The sequence below is a fragment of the Crotalus tigris genome, unplaced genomic scaffold (genome assembly GCF_016545835.1).
Source record: "Crotalus tigris isolate CLP2741 ecotype Arizona unplaced genomic scaffold, ASM1654583v1 scf7180000017736.1026742, whole genome shotgun sequence".
Taxonomy (NCBI): Eukaryota; Metazoa; Chordata; class Lepidosauria; order Squamata; family Viperidae; genus Crotalus; species Crotalus tigris.
This window is the reverse complement of record NW_024096602.1, coordinates 545,755-565,282: the sequence shown is the minus strand read 5'-3', so window position 1 is coordinate 565,282 and position 19,528 is coordinate 545,755. Positions and strand designations below refer to the sequence as shown.

The following is a 19,528-nucleotide window of genomic DNA, read 5'->3' as shown; positions in this document are numbered from 1 at the left end:
AGATTGCCACCTCTCCTGCTGGCTAGCTAAAACATCAGACTGTGTGCCTGTCACAGGTTCATGCTTGACATTAATAGACGGTGGTGGATAATTCTCCAGTTCCTTATTCAGTTTCCAACGGGGTCTCTGCTTCTCCAGCAACCGACAACATCCTCTGAAATAACTGAAACATCCTCCTGGTTGTGTCTCCAGTTTGTTTCTAGCTAAGCTGTTTTATTGGATTGCATTTTAGTATCCTGGAGGATCTCCTGCATTGCAGGATTATTCTTGTTACAAAGACATTATTTCCCTTTTTCTTCTCCCTCTTTGAATATTTTCTTGATGTATTAAAGTATAAATGTATTCAATATTTTTAAATTCTACTATCTCTACTATCTACTATTGCCAAACATGATGATTCCTTTTTAATTTTTAGTTGTGCTTTGATTGTTAATCAGTTAGACCAGATTAACACTTCTGAAATCTTTGTCTGAGACCAGGTGAAAATTGTTGGAGGTAATCCTTTTTTTTTCTACATTTTTTTTTAAAAAAAAAACAGTTTTATCGTTATCCTCAAAACCATCATCTTGTAATAATTAAATGAACTCTGCGATAGAAATAAGATAAGATAGCCTTTATTGTCACTTTTTTCTGTGAACACACTGGCACATGTTAAAAAATGAAATTCTGACGCTTGCTCTCAAAAGAATACACATTCAGAGATGTTTATGGAGATGCAGAATGGGGACATTATTATATATTATCTATATAATTAATATATATTAAATAATTTAATATATATTCTTAATACAATTGACATTATACACCACTGCACACCACCCAGAGTCACTTAGTAATTTCTGGAAAGGTTATATAAACCAACTGTCTCAAATTTGGAATGCCTCTTTCTTGGTTGAAAACATTTGTTTGATTTATAGTAGTTGTAACTTGCTTTGAGTTGGGAATGTTTCCCATATGATTAAGATGGCCCATTTCAGATGCAAAACATTTCTCTCTAGTTTAAAGCAATTACTTCAAATTCAAAAGAAGAGTGAATTTACAGCCTAGGTAGTTCAGATTTTGCCAACAAGAAATGTTCCTTCTTCCACCCAACTTTAACATATTTCGCATTATTTTTAGAGACCTTTCCTATTGAAAAAGAAAAGGGGTCGTAAACGCCGAAAGATTAATAGTAGCGTTACAACGGAGACCATTTCTGAAACCACCGAAGTTTTAAAGGAACCTTTTAATTATTCGGAAGAAGAGCAGAGCCTGATGCAGCTGGAGCCAACCTGTGAAACGGAGGGAGAACGTGACAGAGGGAAGACTGGGGGTGCAGCCGCGTCCCAACACCTGTCTGGGGAAGAGGAGGAACAGGAACAGGAAGAGGAGGAGCAGGGGCAAGATGATCAATGTAACCGGAATGAGAATCCATGCAGAGGTGAGATCCAAAGGCGGTTTTCTGCTCAGTTCTGTTCAATGTGAATTTTGGGAAACAAACTTTGAGGAGGGATAGGTTGTTTCTCCAAACATGTGCCTCTCTCATTATCAAAGCACTTTTATTTTTATTTTTTTTATGCAAACGTTATCATCCAAACAAACACAGTCCCACCATGTTTGGTCTTGGCAGTTTCTCAACTGTAGGAAGAAATTCTTTGTAATTATATTTTTAGAAATGTGGATGCGTAACAGTTAGATAATCTAATAGATAAGACAGTGTTTAATTGCACTGCCTTTGGTATTAGTAAATGACGTGTTCAAACAGTAGTAGGTGATTTACTTAATTAATGAGGTTTTATAGTATCCTCCAGTTGTATTTGGCTACTTAGCTTTTATGATCTGGTCTTGGACTGTCATAAAACATTAATTTATACGTTGTGTTCAAATTTGCTTGAGGCTTATTCTTTAGGACTCAGGGTTCCTTTTCAGTCAGTCCTGTAGAGCCTGTTAGCTTATTACTTTGGTGTATGATTTAGGTGCAACACATTTTTAAGAAAAGCAGATAAACTAGGGAATAATAATGGTTATTTTCCTATAGCTTTTTAGCCTGGGAAAATAATTCTCATTCTGCAATGTTTGGGTGTCTTATAAAAGTAAATGTTTATCTTAAAAGTTTTCTATAGTAATATTCTTATGCTTTTTCTCCTGAACAATATATTTAGTAAATAAGGCGGAGTTTTATTCAGCACCTCAGCTTATAATACTTTGCTGCCTTTGCAAGCAGTTTGGTCATGGATCAACAGAATAGAAATCTGGAATGCTTTGACCTTCTGGAGTTTGGATAAAACAAAATCTGGACACACAGAGAGAACGGCAGTAATAGTGAGGGTTATCCCCTCTTCTTCCCAGCAGTTGTTCCCAGCTTTCCCCAGTCTTTCCAGCACTCTTCCACCAGGTCCTTGGCCTGTCCCTCCTCCTCTCCCTGGGTGCAGAATCAAAAGGACCCCATTTCATTCTGCGCTCAGATCAAAACACCCGGAATGCACATCTCAGGGCAGGGACCGGCCATTCCAGTGCACGTCCCTCCAGCTTGCTAAAATGCAAGAAAATTGCGGTGAAATTCTATTTCTCTGCATAAGAAATTGAAAACAAGGTTCTTTTACCTCAGGGGTCCCTGGGTCAAAAATGGTCAAGGTGCAGCGGGTGATGATGGTCTGGTCAAAAGTCCACATGGCATTTCAGTTGTGCCCTAGTAACCTCCATCTTGGCTTCTTTTACCCCACCCTCCAGGCCTTTGTGCTTCTTCTGTTTGGTTTAAGCAATTATTTAACTGCGATGAGAATACGTTAGAACAAGAATATATATAATCTAGTTGTAATAATTTTGAATTCGACTAACTTGGCTTATTTCCCCCTATTCCTCACAGTTACGGCCGAAGAGGATGCGGATGTCCTTAAAGAAAGCGCGGAAGACAATCCTGAGCCTGCCATGCATAAGCAGGGTTGGCCTAAAAGCGTAAAGCAGTCTTCGTCCAGGCGGAGGCAAAACAAAGAGAGAAAACCAGGGTTTAAATTGAATTTGTACACCCCACCTGAGACCCCGATGGAGCCCGACCGTCAGGGGAAGGCAGAGGGGGCCGAAGAGGGGGCTGGAAGCAGCCCAGGCCCAGCTTCCTCCCTGCCAGAAAAAGGGGGAAACTCCGAACCCGTTTCCTCAAACGAGGGTGAAGGGAGAGATCCGGTGCCTGAGTATCCAGAGCTTCCCCGGACACAAAAGGCAGATGAGGTGGATAAAAGCAACGTGGAAATGGAAGGTGTGAAGAAGGACCGGCGAGAGGAGGAGACCCTGGAGAAAGAGGAGCCTGCGGAAGAACTTGAGGGGAAGGAGCGGTCTCATCGTGAGGAGGAACCGGGTGCTGAGGATGAAACCGAGGGCCACCCGGGTCCAAAGGGAAGGGAAACCGAGGGGTCTGCCTCAGGCGAAGCTTTTGAAGAAGTTCTTGAGAACCGAGAGCCTTTTTTAGAGCCCGAGGAACTGAGCTGCAGGCCAGACGAAATGGACTTGATGGACTGTAAAGCTGGCCTTTCACCCAAGGGTAGCAGTGACCTTAAAGAGCTTCCTGCTATCCTGGAACCCGGGCCTGACCCAAGAGAGGAAAGCACGGGACACTCCGGGGAAAACAGCAGCAACGAACTCAACGGTGTATTCAAGGAGACGGATTCAGAAACGCTGGAAATAGACCCTGAGACCATCCAGGCGGTCAAGTCTCTAACCCAGGAATCAGCGGAGCAGGAGGACCTCTTCCAGGACTGTGCGGAGACCCAGGAGGCCTGCCGGAGCCTGCAGAGTTACACCAAACCTGGCCAGAGTCCGCAGGCCGCTGCCTTGGAGGACTGTCAGCAGCCGGAGCACAGCAGCCCCGTTTCCTCCGTCCTTTCCCAGCCCAGCCAGTCGGTTTGTTCTGCCAGCAGCCCAAACGTCCCGGCGCTGGAAAACACTTTCGCTCAAATGGGTTCCGATCAGGGCGGCGTCTCAGTGTCCTCCATGCAGAATATGGAAACCAGCCCCATGATGGACGTCCCGTCCGTGTCGGACCACTCCCAGCAGGTTGTCGACAGCGGGTTTAGCGACCTGGGCAGCATTGAGAGCACGACGGAGAACTACGAGAACCCGAGCAGCTACGACTCCACCCTGGGCAGTAACCTCTGCGGGAACAATGCGCCGCAGAACAGCTGCCCATACAGCGCTCTCCCTTCGAGCAGCCTGACCCAGAGCAGCTGCGCCGTGACGCAGCCGAGGCCGGGCGTGAGCAGCAGCTGCAGTCTAATGCCCAACGCCGGCATCCACTCGCCCCCTCCCTGCAGCGTCAAATCCCCCCAGGCCTGTGGGGTCGAGAGGCCCTCCAGCGGCAGCCAGCAGCTCCCCCAGTGCAGCCTGGCCACCAACTTCAGCCCGCCTCTGCAGCTGAGTGACCTCTCTGAGGCCGGCAGTGCCAACGTTGGCTTGTACGAGCGGGTGGGCCAGGGGGAGTTTGGGGCAGGACATTACCCGCAGCCCTCCACCACCTTCAGCCTGGCTAAGCTGCAGCAGCTGACCAACACCCTGATGGACCCTTCGTTGCCTTACAGCCATTCGGCTGGCGTCGCCTCCTATGCAAACGGGGCCTCCCTCTCCCCCGCGCTCAGCAGCCCAGGGCTGGTGCAGCTCGCTCAGCCCCCCCACCCGGTTCCTGGAGGAGGCCAAGTGCAGGCCACCATGACCCCGCCCCCCAACCTCACCCCGCCTCCCATGAACCTGCCCCCTCCCCTTCTGCAGCGTAACCTGGCTTCCTCTAACGTTGGCTTGTCCCACACCCAAAGACTACAAACGCAGATGGCCGGCAAGGGCCATGTGTCCGTTAGAACTAAGTCGTCCTCTCTGCCGCCGCCACCAGCCGCCGCTGCCCATCAGCCACAACTTTACGGGCGCACCTCGCAGTCCGTGGCCATGCAAGGGCCGCCCCGCACCTTAACCATGCAGCGTGGCATGAACATGAACATGAACCTTATGCCGGCTCCGGCTTACAATGTCAACTCCGTGAATATGAACATGAACACGCTGAACGCTGTGAATGGCTATGGCATGTCTCAGCCGATGATGAACGGAGGCTACCACGCCAGTCCCGGTTACATGAATCAAACCGCCCAGTACCCCATGCAGGTGCAGATGGGGATGATGGGCTCCCAGACTTACGCCCAGCAGTCCATGCAGAGCAACCCCCACAGCAACATGATGTATTCCCCTCCGGCCCATCACGGCTACATAAACCCCAAGCAGTCTCTGAACAGCTCGTACATGCGGAGATAGGAGCCCGGGTCCCAAAATGCAGGGGAGGTGCTCCCCCCTTGCCCCCCAGCCAAGCCAGCCCGCGAGGGGAGGGGCCTGCCGAAATGCCGGCTGTTTGGGAGCGTGTGATTCAAAACCAGCAATTGGTGTAAATGCAAACACTCTGGTTTGTAGCACCATGAGAAACGTGTATGCAGAAGAAAGCCTTACATAACGTCCTTTTATTTTTATTTCCTTTGCAGTTTTGCTTTGTTTGAAATTGGCAGGTTTTTTTTAAACACAATTGAACTTCTGTGGTGCGAGAAAACTTGTGTTGCGAACATGCAAATTCAGCCGAGGGTTCACTGCCATTCTTGGATGTGCCTGTTCCTCTTTGCCCCCCCCCCCCCCCAGCTCTTCTGGAGGGCATCCGATCTTGTGCTGGCAGCTTCTCCCCTCCCTCCTCCCCCCCCCCGTTCAAGGAGCCCCCCTCACCCCTCCCTCGTCTCCACCGTGTAAATGCCTTTTCGCATTGCATCCATGGGTCATTTTATTCCTCGAGTGGACGCTTTTCGCATGCTGCTGTCTTTGTTAGTGACAGTGCGTTTTGTAGTACTGTACGAGTGTTGTGCTTAACAGTAAGCCATTTCCTTAATTGGTGGGTCTTTTGCCTTGATTAGGTTTTCCCTAATATACACACTTACATGCATACATACATATATATTTTTGCTAATTAGATTTTAAAAGAAAGAAAAAAAGCATTGAAAATGATTCCAATTTTGATTTGATCAGTTTCCGAGTGCAGTTCATTGGGAAATTCCTCTGTGTGGTTGCACAAATCTGATAAATTTTTCTTGGAGCTGATCCAGGAGACTATCACGGTGGAATGCACCTTTGAATGGCAAATATTTCATTAAAAGACAATTCTCCTTTTTTTGTTCAGATAATAGATCATTTTTGATTAAGAAGGGGGAAAAAGGCAGCTTACTGTTACATAGGGTTTTTTTTTTAAGATACAAACACTTATTGTTTCAAAGAAGCATATCTGTGTTTAATCAAGTTTTTGAAACATTTTCATATGCAAGTGAATTTGCAGGATTTTTTTTTTATAAAATTGTGAATTTGGTGTAAAGTTGCTATTTTACGGAAATGCCTCTGAACTTTACATTTTCATTCCATCTGTAGATTTTTCTATCTTTATAAAATATCGGAGTTATTTTTTAAGAAAAGTAAATAGGGCAGTAGCGTGTGAATAGAACAAATGAAGTTTAAAGAACGCATGTAAAAAAAAAAGCAAATGGTATTTGTGACCTGTTTATACGGCTCCCTTCCCCCCCACCCACCCCCCACCCCTTTCTTTGGTAGCCTTTGTACCTGTACAGAGTGACAGTATCGGGCCAAAAATGGCTCGATCCATGTTTTAAAAAATAGACACGGTGAAACTTCTTGTATTTATGTCAACTTTTTAGTCACTTAAATAAAACAAAAACAAGCTGTACATTTTAACATAAAAATAAATTATGAGCCACTTTAGCCTACTGTCTCGAGATAACTGGTGCAATTGGAAAGAAACGATGGAGCTTCCCGCCATTTGTTCTAGATCACAAGACCTGGCTCGAAATCTTGGAAATCCAGCAACCTCTCTCCGGAGGCTGCGTGATAACCTTGGCTGAGATGTTTATCTTTCCCTTGCTGAATCAGAGATAAAGGCAGGCCAACTCAGAGAGAAGCCACCTTACTTTTCATTCCCCACCTTCTACCCGAATGACGTGGTGCTTAAAAACATTCCCATCTCCAGGCTAGATTGCTGGGGAGGGGAAAGAGTGGGTTGAATTTCCCACCTCTCCCCCAAAGACTGTCGAGATTGGTCGACAATGGGTTGTAAAGATGGCTTTAGGGGTGATTGGGTGAGGCTCCAATGTTGGGGGAGCTTGGGTGAGAGAAAGGAGAGACAGATGTGGAGGTGTCTAATGCTCCGATGTTGCAAGGGAGGGTAAAGAGTTAATGAAGGATGTCTGAGATCAGTTGAGTTAGCAAAAGTGAAAAAATACAGCCTAATCCGGATAAAATAATGGCTATTCTAGCAGTCTAAGAGGATAATGTGTTAGATTTTTTTAAAGAAGGGAGAATAGGTTTAAAAGGTCAAGATGCCTTGAGTTGAGGTTAATTCCTGGTAACTGTATTCAGTGGCCTTGGTACCTATTTCGTTGTATTTTGATATTTCATGTTTTTGCATCATGCACACCTTTATTGCAAGGAGGCATTAGATCAGTGAATCGGTCTCTCTTTGGGTGCATTTTAAGCAAATAGTTGTTCAACCTTTACGTGAAATCCCATAAACCACCATGATAATTTGTTCCATTGTTGCTGGGCTGCTCTTCCTAACATTTAACCATGGTCTGCTTCCCCACATCTTGCTAAATGGGATAAATATCTGTTTGACATCCCTTCAAATACTTGAAGATTGACCCCTGGTCAACCTCTAGCAACCAAGCATAGCTGAATCTATCAAGCTCTTCAATTTCGTGAAGGATTGATTACTTTTTCAGTCTGGGACTTAAACCACCCGATTCCCACAGACAGGAGGAATAAGTGAACATAGTTTATAGGTAGTGGGATGTAGGTGAATGTATATATAAGACTGCTGAGTAATCTGATCACTAGAATAAAAACTTGCCTGATGTTCTTCATTTTGAAAACATGGATTCAGCACAAAGTTGTGCACTGTGTTTCATTAAACTGAAAATTTTGTAGGAAGGCTTCCATATAAATACAGCCTTTGTATCTTATTGTGCATAGATCGTTGGTCACAATAAAGGCACAGAGTCATTCGGGTTGACTAGCATAGTTTTGTGGGGGACATCTACTCAAATTAGGATAATCGGACTGAAAAGCCTATTAAGGAATTTTCACACAACCTTAGTATAATAAATGATTGCCGAAATAGAATTATCCATAAACAGATGATAAATTAATAGATTAATATTTAGCTGCGTTTTTAGTTTCTTTTTAGTCAATATTTGTGAAGGCCTGCATTAACAATTTGCTCACTGTTTAACTGCAATGCTCTCCATATTGTCGTTTTGGACAACGACAAAGTTTGGGGTAAAGCGCCAGCATGCAGATATCACAATACCTCGCTTCTAGGTTCATCTGATGTGGCTTTAGATGTCCAGAAATGATGTCTGGAAGACATTATGATCTACTGAAAATAAATAACTAAAATTAAATCTGAACAAGAAAAAATGTTCAGTGTTGAAAACCGGTCATGCTTGTAGCATTTAAGAATTTGAAGTCTTTCCCCATATCCCCAGAAACAGTGTCTGCCGCTGATTAAACGGTTCTGAGTTTTGTAGTCACTGCCTGCTGAATATCATGTTAAAATACGCAAATCCAAGATATTTCCACATGTTATTGAGGGAAGGTTAAGTAGAGTCCAATGTGGAGCTGGGTGATAAAGTATATAAAATAATTCTGACCAGGAACTTGGTGGGAATAAATGTGAGTGCTTAACCACCATCTATGCCAGGAACTTCCCAGGAGAAGCCCAGCAAGTGTTTTAACTGCTGTCTCTAAAAAACTCCCACAAAAGTACGTGTGGACAACCTAAGCTGGACCTGCTAATTTGCTTCTGGAGGGGATGCCTTGTGCCTCACTGGTTGTTCTTTAAACACAAAAGAAAACCCAGTGAAGCACAAATCAACATCCTCCAGAAGAAAATAATGAAGAGTGTTGACAGTGATAAATGATCTTAAATCAATCCACTACAAAATGAAGATCTCTTCATTGATGTTTATGGATTATAATTTTAACATGCTGCTCCGATGCAGTGGATAGTTAATGACCCAAAGGATTTCATCCCACAGTGGAGTGATTTAAGATGAGGATGATGGCAATGACGACCGTTGATAAGAGCAATGAGGATGATGATGGTGATCTGTTTTACATGCTACTGGCTCTCTGAGCAGATTGCTCTTCTTTTGGCACCCTAGTTGGGTAATAAAACATCTGCAAAGCCAGAAAGTCCCCAGGACTTCACAGTTTGACCCAGAGCTACACAGTGTATATATTCTCTTTCTGCACACTGTGGTACCCCAACTGGTTTAATACAGTATCCTCGTCAGATTTGCTTGCCGCTTTCCCTTCTCCTTGCCTATAGAAGAGCTGGCTTCCTCATCTTCTCCAAGGTCCCTCCATCCTTCCTTCTCTGCATATGGTCAAGCTGAAACTAACTTGAGACATTTTTGAAGGGCTACCAATTATACACCCCCCTCTCCGCTCCCACCTCGTTCCTTCCTTGGTGGGTAAAAACGACTCTCTTTACCTAATTCTTTCACAGTCCTTGATTATTTTGTACTACTTATTTTCAAAGAAACAGGGTATGTTAAATCTTTGGGTTGGCCTTCTCTTGGCTAGTGCTGAGCCTGCGGGCGCCATTTCTCCTTTCCAAGGCCAGCTTTATGTCCAGTTCTCGGAGCTGTTTCAGGAACCCGCGGTTTGGGAGGATGCACCTGTGCTTGAGCACCTGGCTGATGGCATCAACCACAGTCATGTGCTGGTAAATCATCAGGTAGGCTAAGACCAAGGCTGCCGAGCGGCTGCGCCCCATGGCGCAATGAACCAGAATCTTATCTGCAAACATCAAGAAACAGAGAGAGGGAGAGAGAAACCCCTGAGATACAGCATCAGAGACTTTGACTTTGTGCTGACAGGCTCTTGGGCAGGACACAGGTGGCCTCAGCAGCTGCAAGGATCTTGAATCTCTTAGGATCCGGTGGTGATCATCTTTTAAAGAATCCAGTACAGTGCTCCTCACGGACTTTAAGATTCATGAGAACAAGTGCTCTTGCAATCAGTGAAACAATGGGGATAGGGTCAAGCCACGTTTCAGTGGTGTAAATGATAGTGTAGACCAGGGTTCGGCAACCTTGGCTCTTTTATGACTCATGGACTTCAGCATAGCTGACTCAGCAATTCTGGGAGTTGGAAGTCCATGAGTCATAAAAGAGCCGAGGTTGCCTAACCCTGGTCTAGATATAGCTCATGCTTAGGAAGAGAGAGAAAGAGTGTGTGTGTGTGTGTGTGTGTGTGTGTGAGAGAGAGAGAGAGAGAGAATAGAAAAAATACCTTCCAAATCTTAGCACTGAAGGTCTGTTTTGTGACAAATTAGGAATACGCTTCAATTTTGTCTTGTACTGTTAAATTTAAAAGACAATGATAATTGTCTTTTAAGTAATTTTTCTAATCATAAAAATCAAATAGAACAATAGCAAATATTTTATTGACCATCACCTAAAGGTCACCTAGGAATCAAGGGGACTTTATTTTTAAGAAGGAATAAACAGGTCCACGTGTGGCTTATCCTCCTAATAGTAATACTGTAGCTTCACATACAAAGATGCAAGTAGGACCCCCTCCAGAAACCCCGGGTTCTACTCTATGCTTGGAAGGTGGAACGTAGGTGAAAATGAGGGGTACAACCCAACGCAAGATTCTTGTGCCTGTTATAGATTCTTCACCCAGAAGATGTCTACAGTGGGCAGTTTTTTAAAAAAATTAATTTTCTAGAGGTTTTTATGTGGGAGAGTGTTGCCACGGAAAGCCTTGGTCTTTAGCTCTCAGGATGTTAAAGAGCTTTCCAGAGTCTTGGGCGTAGGAACTCTCGAGTATTCTTATCCTAATTTATATCTGAATCGATCTTTTAAACTGAGCCCCAGATGGGGAGGGGCTGTGTGGTTGTAGCTTTCCAAGAATCTGGTGCGAATCATATTCCCCCTAAGGACTCCTCAACCCAAGGTGTAAGAAACTACCAGTGCAGAAGGAACATACGCATCGGTCGCTTGCAAGCATATGTGGGCTTACTGGTCTCATCCTGGAGGGCTTGGTGGATGAACTCGGCCGCAGAGTAGAAGAACTGGCTCAGATTGAAGGTGGGCAGGTCGTCTGCCTCCACTCCGTGGTACTGAATGGCCATGTCCTTGTAGTAGCTGGGCCCCGTGTCCACGTTCCACCGTCCGTGGGCTGCATTGAGGACATGGGTGAAGCCGGCTTTCTCAAGACTGTACCGATCAAGCGCTGTTTTCCTGCGTCAAAGCAGAAAAGGCTTTTGGGGGGGGCGACAACATACCAAAATGGCGGCCACAATGATATCCATCTTTTTTTTTTCCCTACGTGTGACCTGTTCAGAGGTCGTCAAGGCTCTGATCCCCACAGGCACAGTTGCCATCTGGGTTTTTACACCCCTTCCTAGCAAACGTCCCTGCTCTGGATGTACAGATAGTCCCCGACTTATTTGTTCGAAGTTACAACGGCACGGGAAAAAGTTTGTCGGGACTGTTTTTCCCACTTAAAACCGTTGCAGCATCCCGATGGTCTCCTTATCCCAATTCAGACACTTGACAACTGATTCACATTTGATGACAGTTGCAGTGTCCGTGGGATCAAGCGATCCCCTTTTGCGACCTTCTGACAAGCAAAGCCCATGGGGAAGCCAGATTCACTTAACAACCGCGTTACTAATTTAACAACTGCAGCAATGTGCTTAACAGCTGGGGCAAGAAAGGTCGTAAAATGGAGCAAAGTTCCTTTAACAATTGTCTCATTTACCAAAATAAATTTTAAGTAAGTCGAGGACCACCTGGAGGGGCAAGCATGGAAATCCCTCTGCGCCCAAGAGGCTTTTGGGGACCACTCACTCGTCTCCTATGTAGAGGCTGGGCCAGACTTCGTTGACATGCGTGTATTCGGGGCTTCCTTTCCAGAAGAGCCGCTCCAGATCAAAGGCTCCCGGCGTACAATAGTCGCTCTCGGGGTCAACTTTAACTGCTGCGTAAGCACTTATTTTTCCAGATTTCACAGCAGGTGAAGACATTTGGCCTCGAGGGTCCCAGGCTGGCCCGTAGAAAGCCCGGCTCCTGGAACAAGCAACAAGCAAAAGGTGAGATGGGTGGGAAATATACAGGCACCTCGATCGTCTGGATGGGTCAGCCCCTCTATTACCTTAGCTGTTGGGAAAGAAATTCTCGGCAACCAGAGAAAAGAAGTTCTTTTAATGGGGAAAAAGTTGAGCTTTCACCCAGGCCTTTGGGGAAGGAGACAGAGGCCTCTGCTTCATCGTGCTAGCGATCTTTTACCTTTTATTGATTTGGTTGTAATTTGTTTGTTACGAGCCACCCAGGGTTGTTGAGAGTCGGGGACCATACCTGTTTCATAATTTATTACTATTGCCACGGTTGGGCACAGAGTCACCCAGATGTTTAGACTGGATTTGACATTTCTATCCCTCTACTGACCTCTTCCCAAGGACCTGGCATAGGCAGGTGTTCTTTATTAATGTGGCAGCTCTTTCTGTCCCGCTGAAATCCCTTGAAGATTCACCTTTGAGCCAAGATGGGTTTTACTGCCAAGAAAGAAGGAGCTCCCTCAACCTTTGAAAGGCCACCTTGGTTCTCCTTGCCTGGCAAGACCAAACCTGCCTGCTTAGTTCTGCCAGAAGAGTCAACCTGGAAGTTGCTCCATAGAATCTCCCTCCACAGACAGTTCAACTGGCAAAGGGGCTCTGAATGCCCTCAACAATGTACAGTGCAAGGCAATACGCAAGAACAGTCCGGCATGTAGTGGCCCGGGCGCACCAGTCCCCTCTGAGAAGCTTGACAGACTGTGGTGGCGAAGAGGAGAAACTGCCTCCTAAATTTCTCTGGACCAGAAGTTTGGCTGACTCTCCCCAACTCTCAGGCAGGAACGGGCAGGGTTTCCGGGGCAAAGTCAAGGGCTCCGAGGCTCTCCGGATGCTTTTAACAGCCGGACTCAAAAGCCATCCGTTCAAAGCCCGATGGCAGACGTGGGGATCTGGAGGAGAGCCCTTGACACAGGCTGGGTTTTAGGGGAGGGAGGGAGCAGAGCTGCTTCTGGAGTGCCTCTGCTCCTTTCAAGGGGGCCGGTCAAGGGCCGCTCCGCAGGGACGGCCTGCAGTCCAGAAACTGCCCCCCTTTGCCAGTTAGACCCAGCCGTGCGGGGAGACAGAAGGGAGTCAAATGCTATGGTGGCTGTAGGGATGAAACCGTATTTAAAAAAAAAAGAGTACTATACACATAGAGAGAGAGACACACACACAGAGACAGACACATACAAAAACCCTTGGTTTTTGTCTGATCACGGCCACGGGGGAGGCTGCAACTGTCGTAAGTGTGGAAAACAGTCACAAGTCACACTTTTCAATGCTGCTGTAACTTTGAACAGTCACTAAACAAACTGTTGTAAGTTGAGGCTTGCAATAATAATAATTGTAATAGCAATAACAAATTTTAGATAAACAGTGAAGACTTAACAGAAGTTATACCCTATTATACTATCCTGTTCAAGCTGACTTAATACAAGAGGGAGGATGATTTAAAACCTTTCAAACTGCTGTTAGTTACTAATTGTTAGGCACACCTTGGCAGAAAGGAGGAATAAATCCAGACCATAAATAATAATTATTATAGCTATTTACTAGTGTTATTTCATTTTTATACTTCTGTTCTTTCCAAGGGGGACGGGAAAGTTTTACAGATGAACTGTAGAAAAAGAATAAAAACACCTGAGCAGCGATAAATAATCTATCCTCCAATAAAATATGGTAAATTGCAGAAAGTAGGATAAAGTTGATTTTTAAAAGATGCTCCTCCCTGTAAATGTTTGGGAAGGACAGACATTAATAAAAAGAGGAAGAACTAAATGGCAGAGAAGAAACACCCAGCAGTGAAAGAACACAAATGACACATTTTGAAAACTTTTTAAAAAGGATATAGTGTAATACACGAGAGTAATTTACAGATAATAATACATCCCTGCTAGGTTTATACATGAATGGCTAAAGATATTTATGTCTAGATTTAAAATCTGTTGAAATGGCAGTGTGGGTTGTATTATAGTATCACAGCTACATATGCCAAGGGGCATGGAATGCAAACATTTGTTTTTTAAAAAAGCAATGTAATCATAGAATCTTTATAGTGAGCCAAATCCAAACTCTGATCTGGGAAAATATATTCTCCTTCAAACACTTAACAGGTCCTAAAATGAAAGAGCAAGCCAAAAGAGAAAAGAAAATGAACGAATGGGTTAGTTACTCCAGCTATCCTCAACTGGATAATTCAACCTAAATTAACAGGATGGCCAAAAGATTAAACGTCTTGTTGGAATAAATAATTACATTTTAGTGTAACATATTCTTACCATTCAACAAGAGACAATGATTTGAACAGTTTTTGATCCAAGTCGTAAATGGATGAAAATTTTTCAGCAACTTCAATATGGTCCTATTTCTTTTCAGACAAGGCTTGGGTTTGTTTTTTTCAAAATAGGAAGATCAGCTTAAAAGCTGAAAGTCGGAGCCCAAAGGATCAAATTCAATCAGGAAACCTATTTATTTCAAACTATTACAGACTGTCTTTTAGACCGCATTCCGGTGTAAAGAAAACCCAACTCAGTATAGTTAAGTTGCAGAGTCATAAATTAAATGACAGACTAGAAGACCATTGAAAATCAAAACCAGTGTTTACATTTAAATATATTAGAACCAGGAAGCTAACAAGAGACATCTGCTGAAGGATGAAGTATCGTAAAATATTAAAGAAAAGCAGGGACTGAAAATTAATTCCTTTTCACTGCAAGAGATATTGCATAGAATAATGTTCTCAAACTATTGTTTATTTTATTTTATTTTATTTTATTTTATTTTATTTTATTTTGCAAGCTTCCTTATTCCCTGCCTTTCATTGGGGTGATCTGGGGGGGGGGGCATGCGTACCTAATGTTCTCACCTCCTATTTTTCCCACAACAATAGTTTTTTTAGATTTTTTTTACCTGCCTCATTTTTTATAAATAACTCAAAGTGGTGAACAACTAATATTCCTTCCTCTTCCTCTTTTTTCCCGATGACAACAATCCTGTGAGGTAGGTTGGCCTGAGAGAGAGAGAGAGAGAGGGAGAGAGAGAGAGAGAGAGAGAGGGAGAGAGAGAGAGAATGGCCCATTTGTGTAGCCCTTCATGCCTAAGGCGGGACTAGAACTCACCGTCTCCTGGTGATTGGTCCAAAATCGCCCAGCTGGCTTTCACGCCTAAGGTGGGACTAGAACTTGCTATCTCCAGCTGGCTGTCTCCTATGTCCCTATGTCACCATCTCTTAGTTTCTAGCCCAGCAGCTGAGCCACCAGATGAAGCAGAGAAGGGCAACTCATGACAAAGAAAGCCTGTGTTTCACAAAGAATCAACACATCCTCAAACATGCGCCTTTGGATAAGTTCTCCTAACTTTTGGGAATTAAAGCTCTATTTGCTATCTTGCTATTCCGATTGATTGATTTCCGTCCCAATCTTGCCGTGAAATCTGCTGTGATTTTCATGAACATTTCCTTCCTTGTTTAAAAAATGTAATGCATTTTTAAGGAGAAATGAGAGGACTACCTCCCCCCTTTAATTATTGCTTAAAGCCATTATGGGCAGATCTGCTGATGGTAACATCTATGTGAAAGAGACAAGGAAGGCTGGAAGCTGGAAATAATTCAGCAGCTCCCCAACAGCTTTGCACAATGCGATGTTTTATGCCCAGAACATAATAAGCAATTACAATCTATCGTTACCTTAATTGCAACAAACACTTCAGCTATTATTTGTTGTACTAACGGAGGATGAGCTGTTCCCTTCAGCGGTCTTCTCCTCCCTAAATTAGTCTTTGTACCAGGAATGAAAGTATAATTAGCACTGACACAACTTCTTTCCTTTGGCAGTCAAGGCATCTGTGGAGATCAAAATGGTTTCTATGAGAATAAGGTCAAAGCTCCACCCCTTGCATAGAATAAAGGGGCGGAGCTTTTGATCACCTGGATGTGACCACCATCTTGGCTCTCCCGATCCTTTCCTGTGGCTGGATTGAAGGAAATAAATTGGGGATGGGAGTGTTGGAAAGGAACTGTCCACTTCCGTCATGTCTTTGACACGGGAGGGAAAACACGAGCAAGCCTCGTATCTCATAGAAAACATAGCTCTGGTCATCTACCCATTCTCCAGTTTCCTTTGATGGAAGGAAGAGGAGAACAGCGACATCGGCTGAGTTTTCTTTGCTGATGGTTGATCAGACTTGCAGGGACAGCTAAAGCTCTAGAGATGATCCCTTTTCATCCCAGGGCATCATCAGAATATCTGCTCTGTTACCCATTTTCTTCTCGGATAATTCTCTTTGCCCAATTAGCCTTCTCCGGAGTCTAGGAGAAGCCTCTTGCTTCTCCATATCAAAGAATAGTGACCATTACAAAAGCCAGACTAATGACTAAAGATGGGTGGACTTCAACTCCCAGAATCCCCCCAGCCAGCCATGCTGGTTGAGAGATTCTGTGACCTGCACTCCACCCATCTTAAAGCTGCCAAGGTTGAGAAACATTGGTTTAGGACAGGGGTCTTCAAACTTGGCCCTTTTATGACTCATGGACTTCAGTTCCCAGAATTCCTCACGTGGTGTGGCTGGCTGAGGAATTCTGGGAGTTGAAGTCCATGAGTCATAAAAAGGCCGAGTTTGAAGGACTTCAGGAGATGTTCCTCTGGATGAGATAATTTTGGAGAGAACCAGCTTCACAGGCTCCTCACTGCTTCTTCACCAATGCAAGATGAAAAAAGAAAGAGCAGGAGAGGAAAGCTACAGGGACAAGGTGAGTCTTCTCCTCTCCCGAAAATCAAAACCAGAAGGCATTTTTACCTAAAGGAAATTGACAGTGTGAACTTCCAGCTGGTGCAAGGGCAGTATTGTGTCCTATTGTGCGATTGTTAAACTGTGCATTGTACACCCCAAAGCATTTTGGCATTCATAATCAAATTTGTCAGACATTTTAACGGTCTTTCTGTTGCAAAACCTAACCTGGGCAACCACTGAAAACATTGTCCAGTTTCTTTCGTTATTAATTCCTTCAAGTTTGTTTGTTTGTTTCCCCCCCCCCCATATTTTACATTTTGGAACCTGGGACCGCATGTAATAAAAGAAAGGAAAGAAGAGCTAAATAATTCGGCAAGTCAGGCCGTCCATGTCCTAAGAAGGGGAGGCTGGTAACTATCCGCCAGTTCCAAAAATCTGCTTGTGAGTGTATTCCGCCTTCAATTAGAGAGAAGGGAATGTCCAAAATGTTTGCCTTGCTTTTAAAACTCCAGGCGTGCCTATCAAGTCGGCTCTGGAGCCCACATGTGAAAAGCAAAATGTGTTGCCAAGCTGCCATCCTTTCAAAAGCCTGGAGAGATTTCAAACGGATATTTTGCAGCTCCCGATGACCGCTCTGAGGAAACGTCGTGGGTTTCTTCTGACCTGGCCTTTATGAGGAACTGGGAAAAAAAGAATTTAGCTTGCGTTTGGACTGGGGGGGGGGGAAGTGCCTCTGATCAAATGATGCAACACATGGAAAAGCTTGGTACGAATTATTTCAGGGACTGGGGTGGCCCTTGCATAAATCTCTCATGAAAATCAGGACATCCATGCAGAAATTAGAAAGGGGAGGAAGAGGAGGAGTTGAAAGGGATAACTAAAAACTGTGCCTGGCTCCATTCTTGCCTGATTTATTGGAGAACATTATAAATGTAAACCTTTCTATTTCTTAAAAATGCTTCTCTGGTCTCGGGTGCTAGAAAGGTTAGTGTTCTGGGAAGATAAAACTGTTTTCGAACCAACCCAGGCCAAACTTTCCTTCTCTCAGACAGGGCAGCCGAATCCTTTTGATTTGCAGCATCTTTCTGCCCACTATTCTATTTTTCACAACACATTTATTTCTTCAGGAGGGATTGAGTTGCATTTGCGCTTGGCTGTCAGCACAAGGAGCTAATATGAAAAGTGGCTCGGTGGGGATCACTAGGCTGACTCCCTTACGATTTGCCAGAGAGGCTGATACGCACAACCCTTTTATAGAAGAAGTTAGTTAAAGGTGAAACAGTGCTTAAAGAAAGAAAACAAGGATGGAGGGAGAAGAAACAGAAAAACATAGCTAGAGATCATACACACACACACACACACACACACACACACACACACACACATATGCCAAACCGGCTTAAGGCCTGCTCAGCAATATGTTGATTCTGAACTTTGCAAAAGTGCAGACGATAGGATGAAACGGGGTTCATATTTTGGAATGTCAGATGACCTCGTTTTATTCCCTGCAAAGGATTATCCAATGTCTCTCTGGAGCTTGCATTAAAATCGTTTTAAGAAGTCCCCCTGCCTCGTTGCTAGGAGAGGTGACTTGACTTACCTGCAAGCTGCTCCAGGACTGGTGGACAACGTGGATCTTCAGAGTGTGAAGGGACGACAAAGAGAATCTTACCAACTTTGAAACTGGCATCTATTTTTAGTGCAGGATTTGCTGACTGACCTTGCGTGAGATCACTCCAAGGGAAGAATCTTTACATCTGCTACTAAAACTATTCCCTGATGTGACCTGAAACCATTTTGGCCATGACGGTCAGCAATTAGGCTGCAGAAGCAGATTGTGACACTGGACAGACGGCGTGAAGGATCCCCCGGTGCCTAAAAGGGCTCCAGGCATGGAACCAACGCCCAGCCAGCCTCTTGAAACAGAAGCTCGTGATTTGGGGTTTTCCTGGTAGCAGCCTTGGTCATGACCGTGCAGTTCCCAGCAACAGAAAGCCATGGTTGGGTCAGTTAACCCTGATTTATTTCTGGCTAAGCAGATCCATCAGGGTTTCTCTCCTCAGCAGAAAACAATCCGGCAGCATCTGTTTGAGAAGGGCAGAAGTCATGGAGGCACCGCAAGCAAGTGTTTTCTTCTCTAACTATGATCAAGAGAGGTGATTATAGTGAAGCCATCATTTGTTAATTGGTTAAGACACAAAGATAATAGTAATATTTTACTAGGGGTCAAAGAAAGAGCACCAGTAATACATGTAATATTTCAAGGCAACCTATATTAATGGCCTCACTCAAGGAAAGCTGACAGCAGTGCTGAAAGGAGATGAATGAACGAAGCATGTCCAATGAATTGTGTAATATAATCTGTATTAAATACAGAAAGCAGGTGTGATTGTCCAAAGCTGAACTGAACCCAGGTAGCCTAGAAAACAATGGAGTCCTGTGGTGAGACAGAGGTGCAAAGTATGGAAAGTCCTGGATCTTCCTAGTGAGGGAAGGTTCTCAGAAGGCCTTGGCCATGAGATTAGGAATCAGGGCTGGATGTCTCAAGGGATCCACAAGGAATCATCTTTGCTTTTGTTATTATTTCTCAGATTTATTTATTTGAAGGTCCAACCACAGAGAAATCCATAACAGGATAAA

The 19,528-nt window shown here is 44.3% G+C and overlaps 2 protein-coding genes across 9 annotated transcripts in view; one reads left to right on the top strand and one right to left on the bottom strand.

The window, feature by feature from the left end:
• The window catches only part of KAT6B (lysine acetyltransferase 6B), a 53,111-nt gene extending 46,355 nt beyond the window's left edge, over window positions 1-6,756 (top strand). For all 7 annotated transcript variants that reach the window (XM_039339636.1, XM_039339635.1, XM_039339633.1 and 4 more), the window contains 2 exons: window positions 1,120-1,420; window positions 2,846-6,756. In XM_039339636.1, the coding sequence (XP_039195570.1) occupies window positions 1,120-1,420; window positions 2,846-5,265 (2,721 nt within the window). In that variant the 3' untranslated portion in view covers window positions 5,266-6,756. The remainder of the gene's footprint in view (window positions 1-1,119; window positions 1,421-2,845) is intronic.
• Window positions 6,670-18,603, bottom strand: LOC120306422 (dual specificity phosphatase 29-like). 2 transcript variants are annotated; one of them, XM_039339639.1, is made up of 4 exons: window positions 18,489-18,603; window positions 11,919-12,137; window positions 11,086-11,306; window positions 6,670-9,855 (listed from the first exon to the last, which is right to left on the bottom strand). In XM_039339639.1, exons 2-4 carry the CDS (start codon window positions 12,092-12,094, stop codon window positions 9,608-9,610), a joined length of 645 nt encoding a protein of 214 aa, XP_039195573.1. In that variant the 5' UTR covers window positions 12,095-12,137; window positions 18,489-18,603; the 3' UTR covers window positions 6,670-9,607. The 2 variants fall into 2 exon arrangements, with proteins under 2 accessions (XP_039195573.1, XP_039195574.1); XM_039339640.1 differs by lacking the exon at window positions 18,489-18,603 and adding an exon at window positions 12,601-12,738.
• Between the last annotated feature and the right edge of the window lie 925 nt (window positions 18,604-19,528).